At 34.2% G+C, this 17,270-nt stretch overlaps 4 protein-coding genes across 6 annotated transcripts; all 4 read left to right on the plus strand.

The window, feature by feature from the left end:
• The first annotated feature begins 1,445 nt into the window (after nt 1-1,445).
• On the plus strand, nt 1,446-5,290 carry LOC17886759 (polyadenylate-binding protein-interacting protein 10). 2 transcript variants are annotated; one of them, XR_002833837.1, is made up of 12 exons: nt 1,446-1,633; nt 1,733-2,268; nt 3,063-3,170; nt 3,263-3,307; nt 3,403-3,475; nt 3,560-3,672; nt 3,759-3,818; nt 3,927-3,974; nt 4,065-4,130; nt 4,463-4,524; nt 4,889-5,050; nt 5,123-5,290. XR_002833837.1 is itself a non-coding variant. In XM_006291283.2 (11 exons), exons 2-11 carry the CDS (start codon nt 1,798-1,800, stop codon nt 4,944-4,946), a joined length of 1,104 nt encoding a protein of 367 aa, XP_006291345.1. In that variant the 5' UTR covers nt 1,446-1,633; nt 1,733-1,797; the 3' UTR covers nt 4,947-5,290. The 2 variants fall into 2 exon arrangements, 1 of the variants encoding a protein (XP_006291345.1); XM_006291283.2 differs by having other exon boundaries at nt 4,889-5,290.
• Nucleotides 4,960-8,239, plus strand: LOC17885614. 2 transcript variants are annotated; one of them, XM_023782500.1, is made up of 5 exons: nt 4,960-5,050; nt 6,460-6,619; nt 6,958-7,209; nt 7,424-7,627; nt 7,715-8,239. In XM_023782500.1, the coding sequence occupies exons 2-5, from the start codon at nt 6,473-6,475 to the stop codon at nt 8,144-8,146; spliced, it is 1,035 nt and encodes a 344-aa protein (XP_023638268.1). In that variant the 5' UTR covers nt 4,960-5,050; nt 6,460-6,472; the 3' UTR covers nt 8,147-8,239. The 2 variants fall into 2 exon arrangements, with proteins under 2 accessions (XP_023638268.1, XP_006292208.1); XM_006292146.2 differs by having other exon boundaries at nt 6,463-6,619.
• Nucleotides 8,240-9,007: 768 nt separating this feature from the next.
• Nucleotides 9,008-12,464, plus strand: LOC17887546 (CDPK-related kinase 6). The gene is made up of 11 exons (XM_006290720.2): nt 9,008-9,738; nt 9,852-9,982; nt 10,116-10,157; nt 10,279-10,387; nt 10,472-10,550; nt 10,655-10,951; nt 11,030-11,139; nt 11,400-11,504; nt 11,613-11,675; nt 11,760-11,927; nt 12,018-12,464. Exons 1-11 carry the CDS (start codon nt 9,184-9,186, stop codon nt 12,156-12,158), a joined length of 1,800 nt encoding a protein of 599 aa, XP_006290782.1. The 5' UTR covers nt 9,008-9,183; the 3' UTR covers nt 12,159-12,464.
• A 953-nt stretch (nt 12,465-13,417) lies between these two features.
• On the plus strand, nt 13,418-14,256 carry LOC17886536. The gene is made up of 2 exons (XM_006291962.2): nt 13,418-13,511; nt 13,644-14,256. Exons 1-2 carry the CDS (start codon nt 13,499-13,501, stop codon nt 14,045-14,047), a joined length of 417 nt encoding a protein of 138 aa, XP_006292024.1. The 5' UTR covers nt 13,418-13,498; the 3' UTR covers nt 14,048-14,256.
• The last annotated feature ends 3,014 nt before the right edge of the window (nt 14,257-17,270 follow it).

A 17,270-nucleotide genomic window follows, 5' to 3' on the forward strand; every position in this document is an offset into this window, starting at 1 on the left:
TGTGTTTATGTTACAATTTTCTGGTAGCAGAAACTTATTTATATAGATAATATTTTCTTATAGTTAGGTTAGCGTTGAAAAAAAGATTAGCTTTATAATCAAGCCAGAAATTCGAAACTATTGCCAAATAAATATATTAAAGATGGTTGAAAATGAATTATCCCGTAATTGTTGTGAAGATCATAGTTAATATAGGAGAAAACTATACATCTAAATATTAATATAAGATATTTAAGGAACATTTTGTTTTGAAATATTATGGATAATTTGATAAATATTTTATATTTAATTCATATTTCTGATTTTTAGGTTAATTTGTTAAACCAATATACAAAATCATACATTAATGTATTTTTCCTTAAACAAATTAAGATTAATGTACTTTCCAAAACCGATATTGATGGTTTAATTTGTTAGATTTCGAAATAATATATATGGAAACTGGTATTTAATATCTTTAAATTTTTAGTAAGATCCAATTGAAAAATTTCGGGTTAATTTTTTTAAAAAACCCGACCCAAGAAACTTTTGTACTTCTCTTTTACTATAGTAGGGATTATTTTAAACACCGTGCATGTGATGTTGATTTTTTGGATATCCGCAATTTACATTTTAGAGTAAAATCAAATATAAAAGGAAAATAATGGATTTATTAATACATTAGCAAGTAAAGCTTATAATCAGAAATCATCGTTTTATGTATCTTTCTTGTTATATAACTCATAATTATGCGTAGGTAATAATTAGTATTCGGACGTTCTCTATACTAACTTTGTAATCTCTTTTTGATATCAGTGAATTTAGCAAGAAAGAAAATACTATATGCTCTTAATTACAGATATTGTAGTAAGAAATATACGAATAATATATTTATCGTGGATGATAAAAGCTAATATATTTTACTAGCAAAAAGGTAATTATTTACATTGCACTGGAATATCAAATATCACTATGTGAAAATCAAACCCAAAACAATATCATTGTATATATGGTAGGTAGTACAAGCCATATTTGAAAACATTCATTACTATTAAAAATCAATTAATTAACAATAGCATTCTACTTTGGATATACCACAAAATATGATACAAAAAATTCATAAGTATGAAATTACCTAAATAATTTAAACCGATAGATACTTCAACTAAATTTAATTAAAGCTCTAAATCATACAGATTGCAGACCTTTCAATTTTAAAATAATATTCAAACTTTTTATTCATAATTATATATAGATTTTGTTTTAATTACAAATGAGAAAAAAAGTAGGAAGCTTCGTAAGAAATAACAATAAAGTAAAAGAAGATAAAAATATTCATATGGATGATGTCCAAAGGCCATCATAGAAGAAACTAGTACACAACAGCTTAACATTGAAGAAGAAGAAAAAGTATAAACAAGTTAAAGTTAAATTTATTTATAACCAAAGGGGTCTTTGTGTTCCTTCTATTCTAATCATCCCCCTTGAATTTTCCTTTTTGTCTTAAACTATTTTTTCTCGCAAAGAAAAAAAGAAAAAAATTCCAATTTTTCTTTGTTTCAGTCCTCTCTTCTGCTCTCATTTGATCTTTTTAATTAACTTGGATTCTCTCCATTTATGGCTTAACCATTGATCGAGATAAGCCTCTCTCAGGGTTCGTATCGATTTCTTGATCTCTCTTCTCTCTCTGTTTTTTTATTTTCTTGTTATTTCTTCTTATATTCTCTTGCTTAGTTTGGTTGCTTTGATGCAGAAATCGACGAGTTCGTAACTTGTTGTTGTCTGATCTTCTAAAGATTCAACCTTTTTGGTCCGATCATGGCTGTTGCTGAGAATGCTGGTGTTAAAGTGGACTCCTCTGCTCAGAATTTAGACAACAACACTGTCGCTTCAGCTACCGAGACGAAGCCGCCATGTCCTGATGATGATCAGAGCCCTAAATCTGACTCATCGAATCCTCCTCCTAGCATTGATTCGACTGGAGAAACAGACGATCGGATCAATGAGACTGCTCAAAAGGTTCAGACTTTAAATGGGTTTAACAGAAATGGGTTCGAGTCGACGAAATCGGAGAATGGTGAGAGAGATGACAATGGAGGGAGTCTCAAGAGTGAGATCAAAGATTTGGCTGATGCGTTTTCTAAGCTTAATCCGATGGCTCAGGAGTTTGTTCCTCCTTCACTTGCTCGAAGTCAATCTGGGGTTTTGAGAAATGGATTAGGGTTTACTAACAATTTTGCTGCGCCACCTAAACTTGTTGCAGATGGGAATGATCATTTTGCTAGAAGGGTATACTATTCATCATCATCCTTAAATATTCTCTCTGAATTATGATCTCTGTGTTTTGTTTTCTGGATGGTTGTAAAGTTTGTGTTCTGCTATGTTTTTATGGACAGTCTTGATTCTTCATTTGATGTCTGCTTGCTGAGTATATAATTATTTTCTGAGGTTTGATTGTTAGCATATACGGAAGACTTTTACAACTCTAGGAAATGGATGTGTTTTGGTGTATGGATTATAAAATGTCCTTTTTAGTTTCTATATTAGTTTGTGGGTTCTGATCTTTCTGTTTCTCTAATCTTCTGTAGATTTTGATGATACAGCGAGGAGCAGTGAATTGGTGATTAAAATTTTGAGCTTTTGTTGTGTTTACCATGATTTGCTAGCTTGTTTGTTGATTGAAAAAGCTTGTATAGTGGTACATTATTCAGCAAATAAATAACAGAAAAAAAGTTTTGAGCTTTACGTGTTCTTGTGTCTATCACTTGATCATTGATACAGAAGCAGTTTCACTTTATGTGTGGGTTGTTAAACTTTCTTTGTTTACTATTTGCTTTTTCTTATCATTTACACTTAGGGAAAATGGAAAATGGCTGCCTTTGGTGGAAATTTCCATTTTTGTATGAGCTTTGAAGTTTTTGGGTTTTGACTACATAGTATATATCTTTTCTGTGGACACAACAATGGTAATAGACTATTAGCTGTGAGATGTGTGAAAGATAAGTATGCAAAACTGTATACTATGGATTAAATTCGTGTGTATATAGTAATTTGTGTGTTGCTCATTTTGCCACTTGCTACAGAGGAGGAGTTTTGGCCAGGGGAAGCGAAGAATGAACAAAAGAACAAGCTTGGCTCAAAAGGATGACGTAATCAGGAGAACTGTATATGTCTCTGACATCGACCAACAGGTAAAATGAGGGAAGCTATTTTCAATAACATTTTCTTCGTAGGGGAATCCATTTTTATGACCACTGCCTCTTTTACTTTGTTTTGTGTGTAGGTTACCGAGGAGAACCTTGCAGGTGTCTTTATTAATTGTGGACAGGTACTTGAATGATCTTTACTATGTATCAAATGATTTAATTATTTGCAAGTAACTAGTTTTCTCATATCATTTTTTTGTCATTTTGGGATCGAAAGGTTGTGGATTGTCGTGTATGCGGTGATCCAAATTCTGTCCTTCGTTTTGCTTTCATTGAATTCACCAATGAAGGTACTTTTCGCATCAACTTTTGTTTACTCTAGTTGAGAGTTTCTTAAGCAATGTTTCTTATCTAATCAAGAAATGTTGCTGCAGAGGGAGCTAGGGCTGCTTTGAGCATGTCAGGTACTGTGCTCGGGTTTTACCCTCTGAAGGTTCTTCCTTCCAAAACTGCTATTGCCCCTGTTAACCCGACTTTCCTTCCAAGAGTAAGTTCACATAATAATGACTTAATTTGGTAAAAAATCTATCAGTTTAATCATTCTTGAGCCAAATGGTGCTTTCTTTCTCTCAGTCGGAGGATGAGCGTGAGATGTGTGTGAGGACTGTTTACTGTACCAACATTGACAAGAGGGTAAGTGGACATTTCTTTGATGAGATCTTATCTTATATTTGAAACCGTTAACAGCTTATGTACTGGATAAGCTAACTCTCTTCAGTGTCCTGTTGCTTAAATTTGCAGATCACTCAAGTTGACTTGAAAGGCTTCTTTGAAATGTTTTGCGGGGAGGTATGGATTTTTTTTGGAGTGCAACGATATTTTTACGCTTTTATATGTATTATGCTCTGCAATCAATATTTTTGTTATGTATCTTTTTAGGTTCATCGTCTGAGGCTTGGAGACTTTCATCACCAAACCCGTATTGCTTTTGTTGAGTTTGCCCTGGTAATTCTCTTTGCCTAGGTTTTCAATTGAAGTGTTCCCATTATGGAGATTAGTTTTGCTGAATAGTTTCGGGGTCTAGTAAAGATTGTACTCTTTGAATTGCATGCCGGTTTGATCTAGTTAAGGAAAACTTGGGATTATCCCTTCTTAGTTACTTGATAGGTTGCATTTCTTAAAAAGCTTCTTACCATTCAAAGACTCTTCTGAGCTTCTTTGTATCTCTGATTTAGATGCATAAACTCGAATAGGAATTTACGTAAAAGGGTTCAATATTCAAAATGTGTTTTGGATTCTCAATGGAGATTCATTCATAGTTTGCTTTGTTATCTCAGGCGGAAAGTGCAATTGCTGCTCTTCACTGCAGTGGTATTCTCCTGGGGGCACTCCCAATAAGGTAAAGATTTCAACATTTTAACCTGTCCTTTCTTTCTTTTTTCTTCATCTTCTGATTCTATTTTCTTATTCTATCCGACCCCCTTAAAATGTCAACTTTTGAATGGTAGGTTGTTGTTTTAGTCATACTAAAAAGCAAACATGTCATGGATCGATAGTAATCACTTCGACTTGGCTAGCTCTTCACTTAATTCTATTTCTAGTTCATTTGCATAAAATGTGACATCTTTCTCAGTTCCATAATTGCTAGATATATTTCCATAAGCAGAGTAATAATAGAAGCAATCTCTTCAGTTGTTATTAGTATTGTCCTTGTTCTTGGGAAATATGTATTCATCTTTGTGTTGATTTATCTGTTCTTGAAGGGTAAGCCCATCAAAGACACCAGTAAGGCCGCACTTTCCCCGCGCTGATTTCAAGTGAATGTATCACGGCAAAAGAACTCTCGCCCGCGGATCTCAAAATTATATAGAAAACGAGAGAGAGAGAGAGAGATAGAAAGCTGAAGAAGAAGTCTAAAGAAGAAGGTACTTGAGGCGTTTTGTGTTTATATTATAAACTCTTATTAGATTTATCTTAAGTTTGCTTCGCGGTCGCAGAGCCTGCCTGCCCGGGTATCTTTGAACAATTCAAGATCTTTGGTCTCTAAACTTTCTCCTTTCTATAGTCTCTCCAAAACAAAACAATTGTTGTTGAAATTTACCCTTTGGATGTTTTTATGATCTATTTAAGACATTTGGAGAAATTTCCGCATTTTTAAAGTTCTTGATTTCAGTTTAGGTCTTCTCTGCTTTGTCTTGTGTTGGTGCTTTGCTTTCGTTACACCTTCTGCATCATCCATCATATGCTTTTCTGGCTATTTCTATTTGATTTTCGGTGAAAGATAAAATATTTGTCTTCTGATGACGCAGAAGGTGGTTTTTTTTAATAAGATACTATGTCTTTGCAAAAAAATTATGTAGATAAAAATATTTAGAAAAACTCAGCTATTTTCAGTTGTATTTTTCTCTTTATACATATGATTTGATTTGATGTGATAATATCGTGATTAAGGCGTTTTTAGTTTCAAAGAAAATTGTTAAAACGAAATAAAGAAGGTTTGTTGTATTCGATATTTTTCCATATGTGGGTTACGTAAACATTTACAATTCGTGATAGTATTTTAAAAATTAGGGTATATATACATTTTTTTTTTTTTTGTAGAGCTCAATCACTATCCCAAACAATCAAAGCTATAAGAGTGAATACACGAAATCATGATAAAACGAGTTAAAACAGTGACGTTAATGGTTTTTAAGAAATGATGATGAGGATGAACAACTACTTTATGCACTCTTGAGAGATGTGTGATATGCCTACTTCCAACATTGACACATTCTTTCATGTTACAATTACTATATATTTTTATTTTCTGACACAAAGCTTATTGTAAACACAAAGCATGCCTACCTATTCTTTCTTTTCACTTTCTTTATCTTTTGTTTTCGGCTTCGTTATTCTTCTTATTCCAACATTTTTCCCCTTTTCCTGCTTTTCCGAATACAATAAAGCATTATGTGACTATCCATGACCGTTAATTACATAACATGACCATGCATATATTTCTTCCAATAGTAGAAATTAATTACTAACATTGAATAGGAAATACTAAACCAACCAAATGTTAAACTAAAATTAATAATCATATAAACCATTGAACGCATCATACGATTGATATAAATCAGAGTTTCGAGTTTCACTTATTAATGCGTCTACCATAGCTAAATGCCAAAACATACATGTTCAGAACTTTATAATTTAATATAGTTGGGCAACAAAAAAGGTTCTTGTTCTTCATAAAGGAGAGTGAGTGTTCCTTTTTAACTTATATAGTCCCTCATTCCATATGTACACTATCTAAGTGACAATATATAATTGACATATATATATTGAGCAGCAGATCGATCTTGATGGGGAAAACTGGCGGAAGCACATGGTTCACGGCGGTTAAGAAAGTTTTCCGGTCGCCGGAGAAGATAATCCCTAGAAGAAAAACTCGTCGACTAGACAACAACGACCTCGTCGAAGATGAAGAGGACGAACAGCACCAACGACCGGTATATTTCTCACACTGATCATTACCCCTCTTGTTTTTTTTTCTATTTTTATCTTCGTTAATTCATACTATGGAATATATTAAATACACCAACATAACATTTACATGTAAGATTCGATAGATCCCAAAAAAAAAAAAAACACTTTTTTCTTACTCTTCAGCTTCAAGTTTGGATGGTTCAATAGAATTTTAGAAAAAAATCTCCACTGACTGTGAGAAAACCTGATTTTTTTTTTATCAACTGACTTCAAATTTGGAAATTTTGAGATTACATTTTTCTATTAATTGAAATTTGGAGTATAAATTATATATTAAATAATAATAATTTTGTTGGTGAAGATGAGAAGAAAAAGAAGATGGCTATTTAAGAAAGCTACTTCTGATCCTTCTGCAATAGACGTCGGAATGAACATAAGAAACGCCGGCAACATTAACTCGACGGCTATTGACGTGATCATTGCAGCGGCAGATGAAACTGAGAAAACTGCATTTCCGACGTCCAAGGAAGCCGTCTTTTTCTGTCGGAAGTCTGTCTACCTGAAAAGACACGTCGCTGCTATTCTCATTCAGACAGCTTTCCGAGGATGCCTGGTATATAATCCTTATTATGCTTTCAAACCACTTTGTACTTTTGTATAGTTCGTCCGGGAACTTGTATTTGGCCATAGTTACCACACAAACTTGAATGTTGAAACATCATACTCACGGTGTGTTACCGTAATGGGTTTGTTTATTATAGTTCACAAATAGATTTATCACTTTATTGACGAAACTAAAGCTTGCTTTTGATGACTTGTAACTCAAGGCACGAACGGCATTTAGGGCTTTACAAGGAGTTGTGAAACTACAAGCGCTAGTGAGAGGCCACAACGTGCGTAGACGAGCCAGCATTACTTTGCTACGTGTTCAGGCTTTGGTTCAGTTCCAGGCTCGAGCTCTAAACCACCAGAAAAAACTCACGACTAATCCAGGCGATGAAACTTCTTTGTCTCTTGCTTTCTCTAAACAGGTTCAACCAATCACACTACACCATTTTCCACTTTTGCTTTTAACTTTTCATTTTAAGTATACTAAATATACCTTTGGGGTTTACAAGATGTGGAGAACCACAGAGAGAGAAGCTCACAGTGAAAGCGAATTAGAGGACACAAGACCGAGTAGATCAAACCGGTTCGGTTATCAAGAAACCGGAAGGAGAATGTCAACCGATCAGGCTCTCGTTGAACCGGTCAAGATAGTTGAGATCGATACGTATAATATTAATACGTACTCACTCAAAGACAAGACGCCAAGTAGGAAGTCTTGCGTCACACGGCAAGTCCATTCAATACCAAATTACATGTCTAACACGGCCTCAACAGCGGCTAGATTCCACCGGCCACAAAGCGTACCAAAGGAGAGATCAAACCGCACCGGTTTAGATAACAACGAACCAAGATTACAGTTGATTAGAAAGCGATTATCATTTCACAATCCACAATCACACGGTTATAATGCTGGTAATGATTACTTTTGGTACGACTATTGAACCGAATCGGTTATGTGCAGCCGATTGAACCAATTATTCAAATCAAAGATATTTTATTTTATACTATATATATTGGACCCAAGATTTATTATTTCTCTAATATTGCACCAAACAATTACAAATCTAGACTTGTTCTTCAATGCTATCAAAAAAACCAACGTGACTAATGACTATTTCGATGTCAACCATATTATTCAAACGTCCGCAGTTTTGGACAAAACCGATGGTTGAATGCGTACCAAGTGTATTTAAACCGATGGTTGCCGTGTTTATTTTGTTATCCAAACTCTAATTTGGTGTCAAATTCTTCAAAACCTTTCTCAATTTTCAACGGTAAAATAGAGAATTTTATATATTTTCTATAGTTAAAAGATTTTGAAGTCATTATTCTATTTCAAAAATGATTCATTTTAGAATTCCATTGTATTTTGATGATACCAACTACAAAGAATTGGAGTTAAATGCGAAAAACACAACTGAATCAAAGTAATGATCTTCACCTATATATAAATTAAATAACTTATCCAAAATCGAGAAAATAATCTGAAATTTAAAATATTATTACTTTTAATTTGATAATACCAATTAAAAAGAATTATAACAATTTAATTGTCTGTAAATCACTTTAAAATATTAAATTTCCAGCTTAAATATAAAAATTAAAAAATCAGAGACAACAACACATAAATGAAATCATTAATCACACGTCACTAAACTCACGTGGCTATCGTAGTAATCACGTTTCTTACGCTGTCGTTTTAGCAAACCACCGGCATTTTTCAACACACCCCTTCTCTTCTTCTTCCGTTATAATGTTTTTTTCGCTTTATTTTTTATTTTTAAAAATTAATTTATTTTATTTTAATTCTTCGCCTCACTTTTTTTTTTCTCCAGCGGTCATTCAAACATCATTATTTTTTTTTGTTTGATGATCTCTGAAACCTTTACTACTCAACTTCGTCTCCTCACCGTCCGATGTATTGACTTTATTTTCACCGATCAAAACTAAACTTTGACTTTCAAACAATCCGGCGACGATGGGTCACTGTTACAGCCGGAACATTTCCACCGTCGACGATGACGGCGAGATCCCCGCCGGAACAGCTCAGTTACCTCGTCGTTCTAATGCCAACCACCACCAGACGACTTCATCGTCTATTCCCCAGTCTCCGGCTGCTTCGGAAGTCAACCCTTACACAATCAGCCCATTCCAAAGCCCGTTACCGGCGGGAGTAGCTCCGTCTCCGGCGAGAACTCCGGGAAGAAAATTCAAATGGCCGTTCCCGCCTCCTTCACCTGCGAAACCAATTATGGCGGCTCTGAGACGGCGACGAGGTGCAGCACCACAGCCGCGAGACGGTCCGATCCCTGAAGATAGCGAAGAAGTCGATCACGGTAGAGCCGGAGGTAGCGGTGGCGGAGTCGGAGGGAGGTTGGATAAGAATTTTGGATTTGCTAAGAATTTTGAAAGCAAGTATGAGCTTGGGAAAGAGGTGGGTCGAGGGCATTTTGGTCATACTTGTTGGGCTAAAGCAAAGAAAGGCAAGATCAAAGGTCAAGCTGTTGCTGTCAAAATCATCTCTAAATCTAAGGTTTGTTACAATGTGGATCGATTCCAAGGTTACTGGAACATATATAACAATTGTTACTGTTTCATGTTCTTGTCTTGTTCCTTGATATACAATGTGTTGATATTGTGTTTCAGATGACATCAGCTTTATCGATTGAAGATGTTCGTCGAGAGGTGAAGTTGTTGAAAGCTTTGTCTGGGCATAGTCATATGGTTAAGTTCTACGATGTGTTTGAGGATGATGATAATGTCTTTGTTGTTATGGAGTAAGTATGTCTCTCTTTCATGCTTCCCTGTGTATAACTATTGTGTATGAACAGTATAGTTGTAATAGTACCAGTAGTATGAGAAAGTTTAGGAAGTGAGTTGACTTAGGATACTGACTCAATTTGATTCCAGGTTATGTGAAGGTGGGGAGCTATTGGACAGAATTTTGGCAAGGTAGTCTCAAAACTAGTCTTTCCTCTGTTTTTATATTTTGGCCTACTCAAGATAATTAGTTAGCTTTGTGTTGTATATATAGTTAATTAATCGTGTACCGTCTATATATATCTTACTACAGAGGTGGTCGATACCCGGAAGCAGATGCTAAGCGTATTCTTGTGCAGATTTTATCCGCAACTGCTTTCTTCCATCTTCAAGGTATTGTGCACCGTGATCTGAAACCGGAGGTACACATTCTGTTTCTACCAGTTTGAATAAATCATGAGTATGTAGATGTTGTTTCTTGACAAATATTGTACGGTTGTATCCAGAATTTTCTCTTTACCAGCAAAAGTGAGGATGCAGTACTCAAGGTTATAGATTTCGGCTTGTCTGATTTCGCTAGATTCGGTAATGATCTTTTTCTTTGTTCTTCTTTCTTATACATGACTCTGCCTAGTAGAATTTTATGTAGCCACTTAATGTCTGAATGTTTTGTGGTGGTCTTTAATCAGATCAACGTCTCAACGATGTGGTAGGGAGTGCATACTATGTTGCACCTGAAGTACTCCACAGATCCTATAGCACTGAGGCTGATATATGGAGCATTGGTGTCATATCTTACATATTACTCTGTGGAAGTAGACCATTTTACGGAAGAACCGAGTCTGCTATTTTTCGTTGTGTTCTTAGAGCAAATCCGAATTTCGAAGATTTGCCCTGGCCTTCAATATCTCCTATTGCCAAAGACTTCGTGAAAAGGCTTTTGAACAAAGACCACAGGAAAAGAATGACAGCTTCTCAAGCTTTAGGTAAGTACCTAACAACTAGTGTTAAATTTAGTGATATTGATTGGTGAAACTTAAAGATGAGTATGATTAAATTTGCAGCTCATCCATGGCTTCGAGATGAAAACCCTGGTTTACTTCTAGATTTCTCTGTCTACAAATTGGTGAAGTCTTATATTCGAGCATCGCCTTTCAGACGAGCAGCACTTAAGGTGATTCTCTAATAATAAAATAGTTCTAACATGAAGTTTACCCTTGCAAATATGATAGCATATATGAAAATAAAATAGATCAGATCCATTTGTTACCAAAGTCACTCAGATCTTGTCAAGAGTTTAACAGTTCCCTTAAGATTATAATCACATTTTTCAAAAAAATAAGTAAAAGAATACACTGACATGCATGGCAACATATTTCACTAGTTTTTTTGTTCCTAAATGTTATCTTTATTTTGCTGTTACTTGTACCACAGTCTCTATCGAAAGCTATACCCGAAGAAGAACTCGTGTTCCTTAAAACACAGTTTATGCTTCTGGACCCAGAAGATGGAGGCCTGTATCTTCACAATTTCACTACGGTCAGTGGGTGATTTCCACACTCATCTTCACTGGTCTAACAATAGCTTTAGTACCACTGTTCTTCAATTTATAAATCCGACAGTCTTCTTATCTTGTGGTAACTGCAGGCTCTGACAAGATATGCTACGGATGCTATGATCGAATCTAGGCTTCCTGACATTTTAAACTTGGTACATATCAACACATCTTCGTAGCATTTCTGGTCTATGCTAAAACTACATATGTAATACTCTTTTTCTGTGTGTTCACTGAAGATGCAACCCTTGGCACATAGAAAACTTGATTTTGAAGAGTTTTGTGCTGCTGCGGTCAGCGTTTATCAACTTGAGGCTCTTGAAGAATGGGAACAGATCGCAACGATAGCCTTTGACCACTTTGAACGTGAAGGAAGCAGAGCCATTTCTGTCCAAGAACTCGCCGAGGTATGTAGGGACTTCAATATATCTCTGAGAGTGAGATCTTATGAAACCAATATCTTTTGCATGAATTTTGAGTTGTTACGGCATATGCAGGAGATGAGTTTGGGACCAAATGCGTATCCTCTGCTTAATGATTGGATCCGAAGTTCAGATGGGAAGCTGAATTTCTTAGGCTATGCCAAGTTCTTGCACGGTGTGACTGTTCGTAGCTCGAGCTCGAGGCCGACGAGGTGACTTCTAACTTTGCAGAATCAGTCCCTAATCGTATAAAACATGAATTATAATTATACTGTCGATTCCAGAGGAACCCATTCTAAAGCCAAACAAACAAAAAGGAAGATTATTTTGTACTATATTATTAAGCATTTCTTTTTGTATTTAAATTCCGGTTTGTATAGGAAGAATTGGTTGAGCTGTTGTTGTGGTTCGGTTCTGGTTTTGTTTCCCCTGAGCAATCGTATTGTTTCTCTATTGGAGGTGTAATAAATCGAGATCTAGATACAGTAAAAAATTTCTGTGCTAATTCAACAATTAACATCACTGTGGGTGCAATAAACCACTATATTATGATTAGCTGAAAGTAATTAGAATTAAAGGGAACTTATGGCTAGGTTCTCGAAAAAGATCTAAGGGCATCCTTATTGCCCAATAAGGATAGTCTAAGAATATCGAACTCAAACATGAAATTGACTGGAATTATCGTACATTGAACGGTGTGTTACAAGAATTACTCCTCTTATTTATACTATCTACTTGATACTATTTCTTCCGTTAGCTAGATCCTCAGATTGTCTTCGATTTCTTCAACTATATCTCCGAGATCTTCTCCTTCTCCTGCTTGTTAACGTAACCAACCGGCTAGGCCTCCGATAGTACCAGCCCAAGGCCGATTACAGCTCTAAACATATCGTCTTTAGTGGGCTGTTGCTTAATGGACTTTTAATCGTTGAAACTCAGTACCAACGATCACTATCCTCTTTTCAAAAAAAATTTGATTTTGTTTCGGAAGAATGTGATTTGTACATAGTATAAGCTGATAACGCCGCACATCAATAAATAAATTTAGAGTTTAGATTATATTTGGAAATTTATAGAACAATACTGATTAAATTAAAGTTTGAGTGAAATGGTTTATTACCATTTACCACACAATCATTTTACTTTCTTATTTTCTTATTACATGAAGTCATGGTAAAAGTTTGTTGTAGGAAAATTAGTAAATATAGTTTAATATAAGATCATTTTTTGGCAATTTATTTATAAAATAAAAGTAGTTACAAAATAAGAAGAGCAATTATGAAAAAAGAATAACTACAGTCAACTTCCCATATATAATAACTTTTGCTAATATACAATTTCCTTTTGAAGGCTTGATATTGGGCTTGAACTCATCTTCGGCCCATAAAGAGTAGCTGATGATTTGAAACCCAAAACAAAGCTTTTAATCATCATCATATAGCATATTTTATCCGCAGACACATTAACAGATCTACTAACCCTAATCTTGCCCCTTTTTTTCTGATCGAGATCAGGTTTCTCGATCATCAGTCCATTAAAAAATTAAAACAAAAACCATGTTGCTCGGCGGTAAAGATCCCTACTTTGTTTGTTGTCATAGTAGATCGATCTAAATCCTTTTGCAATACTCAGATCTGATGTTTCTAGTCTCCATTTCGTAACAGCTAGCTCTTAATGTTTTGTTTTCAATGTTTTGGGCAGGGGTTCCGACAGGTGTGTTCTGGGACACTGTGGATTGCAAGATTAGTGATGACCGCAGTGTTGCTGAGGTTACGCAGAACATCAAAAAGAAACTCACGGAAGTTGGTATCGACGGTACGGATGTCGTCTCAATCAGGGCTTATGGTGATGATGATGATGATGGGAAAGATCATGACTTTAACTCCGCCGGGGTATCTTTCACTCACTCTCCCGCAGGTGAGAGAGATGCGAGGCATGATCAAATATTTTCTGACGTTTTTTCGTGGGTAAAAGAGAACCCTGCGCCGGCAAACTTGGTGCTTTTCATGGACATGGGAGACCCTACTGATGAATTCGAAAGTATTGTGATTTATCTCTTGATGAAGTCGAACTACAGATATCTCTTAGGCTTAGAACTCCCCTGAGAAAATAATTGCTCATGACATTTGGAAACTACATCTTTCTAGTATCTCTCAAGTATCGCAAGTAGAATGGTATAAAAAAACTAGCTAGTGTGTGTGTGTATTGCGAGTTGAATGAACTAATGTATCTGTTGTGTAATAGTATTAATGTCAGATGTTATTGTATTGTCTGATGCTTGATAATTTTATCTTTAAACAACCTACTTATAGTATTCATGACGATATATAATCCCAACATACAGTTCCAGCTGTGAACATCTACGCTATGTACAACAGACTTGGGGACTAAGGCAATGTAAAAGAGTGTAATCCGAACATACAAGTTAAATCTTCTGGTTTTCCACAATTTGTTCTTTTCAGTTTCTAGGAATGGGACTGGACGGTCTCATGGGCGTCTTTACTCCAAGGACATGATCAAGTCAATGAGTAACTGAAATGGGTCACATAGATGACCGAGATTCACCTAATCCGCCACCAAAAATGATCACGTTCACGTCCTCGGTTATTAATTTTGATTCTTAGAAATGGTATGGCCGTATGTGTCGTGGTCAAGAACATGTTGATTCGGTTGCGGCTGCTCTTAAGCATACCAAGGAATTTACCAGCTGGTAGACTAACCGCGGATGTTGTAGTTGTGTTGGTTCCTTCCTTGACCAAGCGCTGCTGCGTCTAAGACTAAACTCCCTCATGGCTATTATGTAAGTATTATACTTTAATGTATTCGAATCAGTTGATTATTTGGTTTACAAATATTTCAGGTGTTTTTGACTCTTGAGACGTACGTGCTCGTAAATTCAGAGCCTTTACAAATATATAACCAAATAGTGAAAATATTAAACATCGAAACAAGTAACGAAGGTGTTGTTAAATGAACATGTTATGTGAGACACTATGATTGTGTCCGCATCATGAAAGGATACGAGTAGACAAAAGCGAGAACACGAATCTAATTCACATGATGGATGGATCACATTATACATTATCTATCTACGTTTTAGTGTTATGGAATCTACGAATAATTCTCAAATACATTACTCCAACATATATAAAGTAACATGTCATTTTCGTATCTTCTGTTCTTTTCTAAAATTTATAAAATTTTGTATCTATTTTTTTTTTTTAAATGTTTATGAATTGAATATATTTTCTTTCACCAATGGTAGTTCATTGAGTAACTCTCACGAATATTGATAATGTAAATATGTAATGTTTCGATTAAAAAGTAGTAGCCTCTCATTCTCTCAATATTGGTTTGCTTAACCAAAAGAAAATTCGTTTCTTGGTATAAGCATATTCTTTCTTTTTCTAGTTTTCCATTTAAAAAGCAAAATTCGACATCCATTTCTTGGCAAATTGCAACATTAGTGATAAGGTTTTTATTTGTTTTCCATGTCAACAACATTATTAGTAATACAGTTACATTCAGACGAAGCAATTAATAAAGTATCGTATAATAATACGTTACTTTCCTTTTTAATAAAGCAACGAATCTATCTTTTGGTATTTTTATCTTTTCCCACTAAACTAACATATCCACACAACATTGAATTCACCAATCACCGATATTTCGAATTTAGCTAAACACTTCCTTATATCTAATTAATTATTACCATCTGTGTTTTTAGTTGTTTTTAACATCAGATCGTCATCAGCAAAAGGAATCTTTTGAATTTTGTTAAAAAAATATCGTCATAGTGAGTCGATGGTAAATAATTATATTTAAATAAATTTATAACAAATAAATGGTAAACAAATAAAACAACACAATACATATATAAACTATGTATATTATATACTCCTATATATAACTTTTAAGATGGTCTATTAAATGTTTTTTTTTCTAATAAGTTTAGTATTTGTGAAAAACTGAGGATGTTGTTCAAAAACAATAATTAAGCAAATTTATAGTCATTCGACATGATTATGTTTGTTGTAATATTAAGACATAAATGATCTTCAACAACTAATTTAGCAAATCTGATAAAAGTTTTACAATTGAGACCATATATAGTTACAATTCACGATGACTCCACCATAGAAGATAATGATAACAAAAGGATTATTAATATAATTTTCTAAGGTTATAATTAAAGAACATATCAACATCCATTTGCCGGTTGGATGACGTACGAATATATGTTTTTTAATGCAAATAATAAAAATGGTCGAATAGGTCAGACACACATATATACATTTTAAACCAGTAATTAAATTTAATTTAAAATTTTCTAATATAGGTTTTAGTCATTTCAATTTGGTTAGACGTATAGCCCAAAATGTCATAATCTTCGGTGATAGCTAATTGCACTACACATAATTAATTACACGTTTTATCCATGGATTTTTACCATCGATTATATTATTATTGTAATAGTGACAATCACATTTTTGCTTCTTTTTACCTTCTTTGAAATATTTTTGTCAGACAACAAATAATAATACATCCGACTGCTTTTGTTGACCAGACTATTATATTTTCTAATATATAGGTATGTATTGTTTTTCTCCTTCTTTTTTTTTTGTTCTATTTATTATTTCTCTTATAATCATAGAGATTCTCAAATATCCTTGATATTATAAGTATAAAAATGAATATCCTCTATTTTTCCTTGATATTATAAGTATAAAATTGAGTCAATAGTATAGTTTAATTATAAGCTTGCCCATTTCAAAAATAAATAATTAGCAACACTAATACACTCTGTTACACTACTTTCAATTGTTGTTAAAGTCATTTTGGTTACAAGAATCCACAGATATCAAACTCAAAACCAAAATCAGAAACCGGATCCAACATTTGGTATATACCCGAACAGTGGAATAATTATGTGATACTTTGCATCTGGGGATATTCCCAAACCTAATCCGAGTTGTTCACGAGTCATATCATTGATCCTTATTAAAATAAACAAAATAAATCCTTTCTTTGTTTGTATTTGATACATGTTAGCTTCATCCATATCTTATACTAGGGCACTGCATCAACTGTTTCGATTCAATAAGACAAAATTATTACCAGAAAACAGGAGACACATAAAAGCAATAAACAAAAATTATTAGAAATTGGTAATTTGGTATAGCTAAACTAGATTAATCATAACTAAGAACCAATCTAACCATTTTCATGATTACATTACATAGTTGTTCGATTTGTTTTATTATACAAACAGAAAACATAAAATACATAACAACCTTTACTATGTATTAACAAAACTGTTATGTACCT

This window comes from Capsella rubella, unplaced genomic scaffold, assembly GCF_000375325.1.
Source record: "Capsella rubella cultivar Monte Gargano unplaced genomic scaffold, Caprub1_0 scaffold_5, whole genome shotgun sequence".
Lineage (NCBI taxonomy): Eukaryota > Viridiplantae > Streptophyta > Magnoliopsida > Brassicales > Brassicaceae > Capsella > Capsella rubella.

Coding starts and splice junctions, on each gene's coding strand:
- LOC17887546 (XM_006290720.2), top strand. CDS start 9,184: ATGGGTCACTGTTACAGCCGGAACATTTCCACCGTCGACGATGACGGC. Junction 10,388..10,471: donor ACCGTGATCTGAAACCGGAG/GTACACATTCTG, acceptor GGTTGTATCCAG/AATTTTCTCTTTACCAGCAA. Junction 11,140..11,399: donor TCAGACGAGCAGCACTTAAG/GTGATTCTCTAA, acceptor CTTGTACCACAG/TCTCTATCGAAAGCTATACC.
- LOC17886759 (XM_006291283.2), top strand. CDS start 1,798: ATGGCTGTTGCTGAGAATGCTGGTGTTAAAGTGGACTCCTCTGCTCAG. Junction 3,819..3,926: donor GTACCAACATTGACAAGAGG/GTAAGTGGACAT, acceptor TTAAATTTGCAG/ATCACTCAAGTTGACTTGAA. Junction 4,131..4,462: donor CTTTTGTTGAGTTTGCCCTG/GTAATTCTCTTT, acceptor TTGTTATCTCAG/GCGGAAAGTGCAATTGCTGC.
- LOC17885614 (XM_023782500.1), top strand. CDS start 6,473: ATGGGGAAAACTGGCGGAAGCACATGGTTCACGGCGGTTAAGAAAGTT. Junction 6,620..6,957: donor ACGAACAGCACCAACGACCG/GTATATTTCTCA, acceptor TTGTTGGTGAAG/ATGAGAAGAAAAAGAAGATG. Junction 7,628..7,714: donor CTCTTGCTTTCTCTAAACAG/GTTCAACCAATC, acceptor GGGGTTTACAAG/ATGTGGAGAACCACAGAGAG.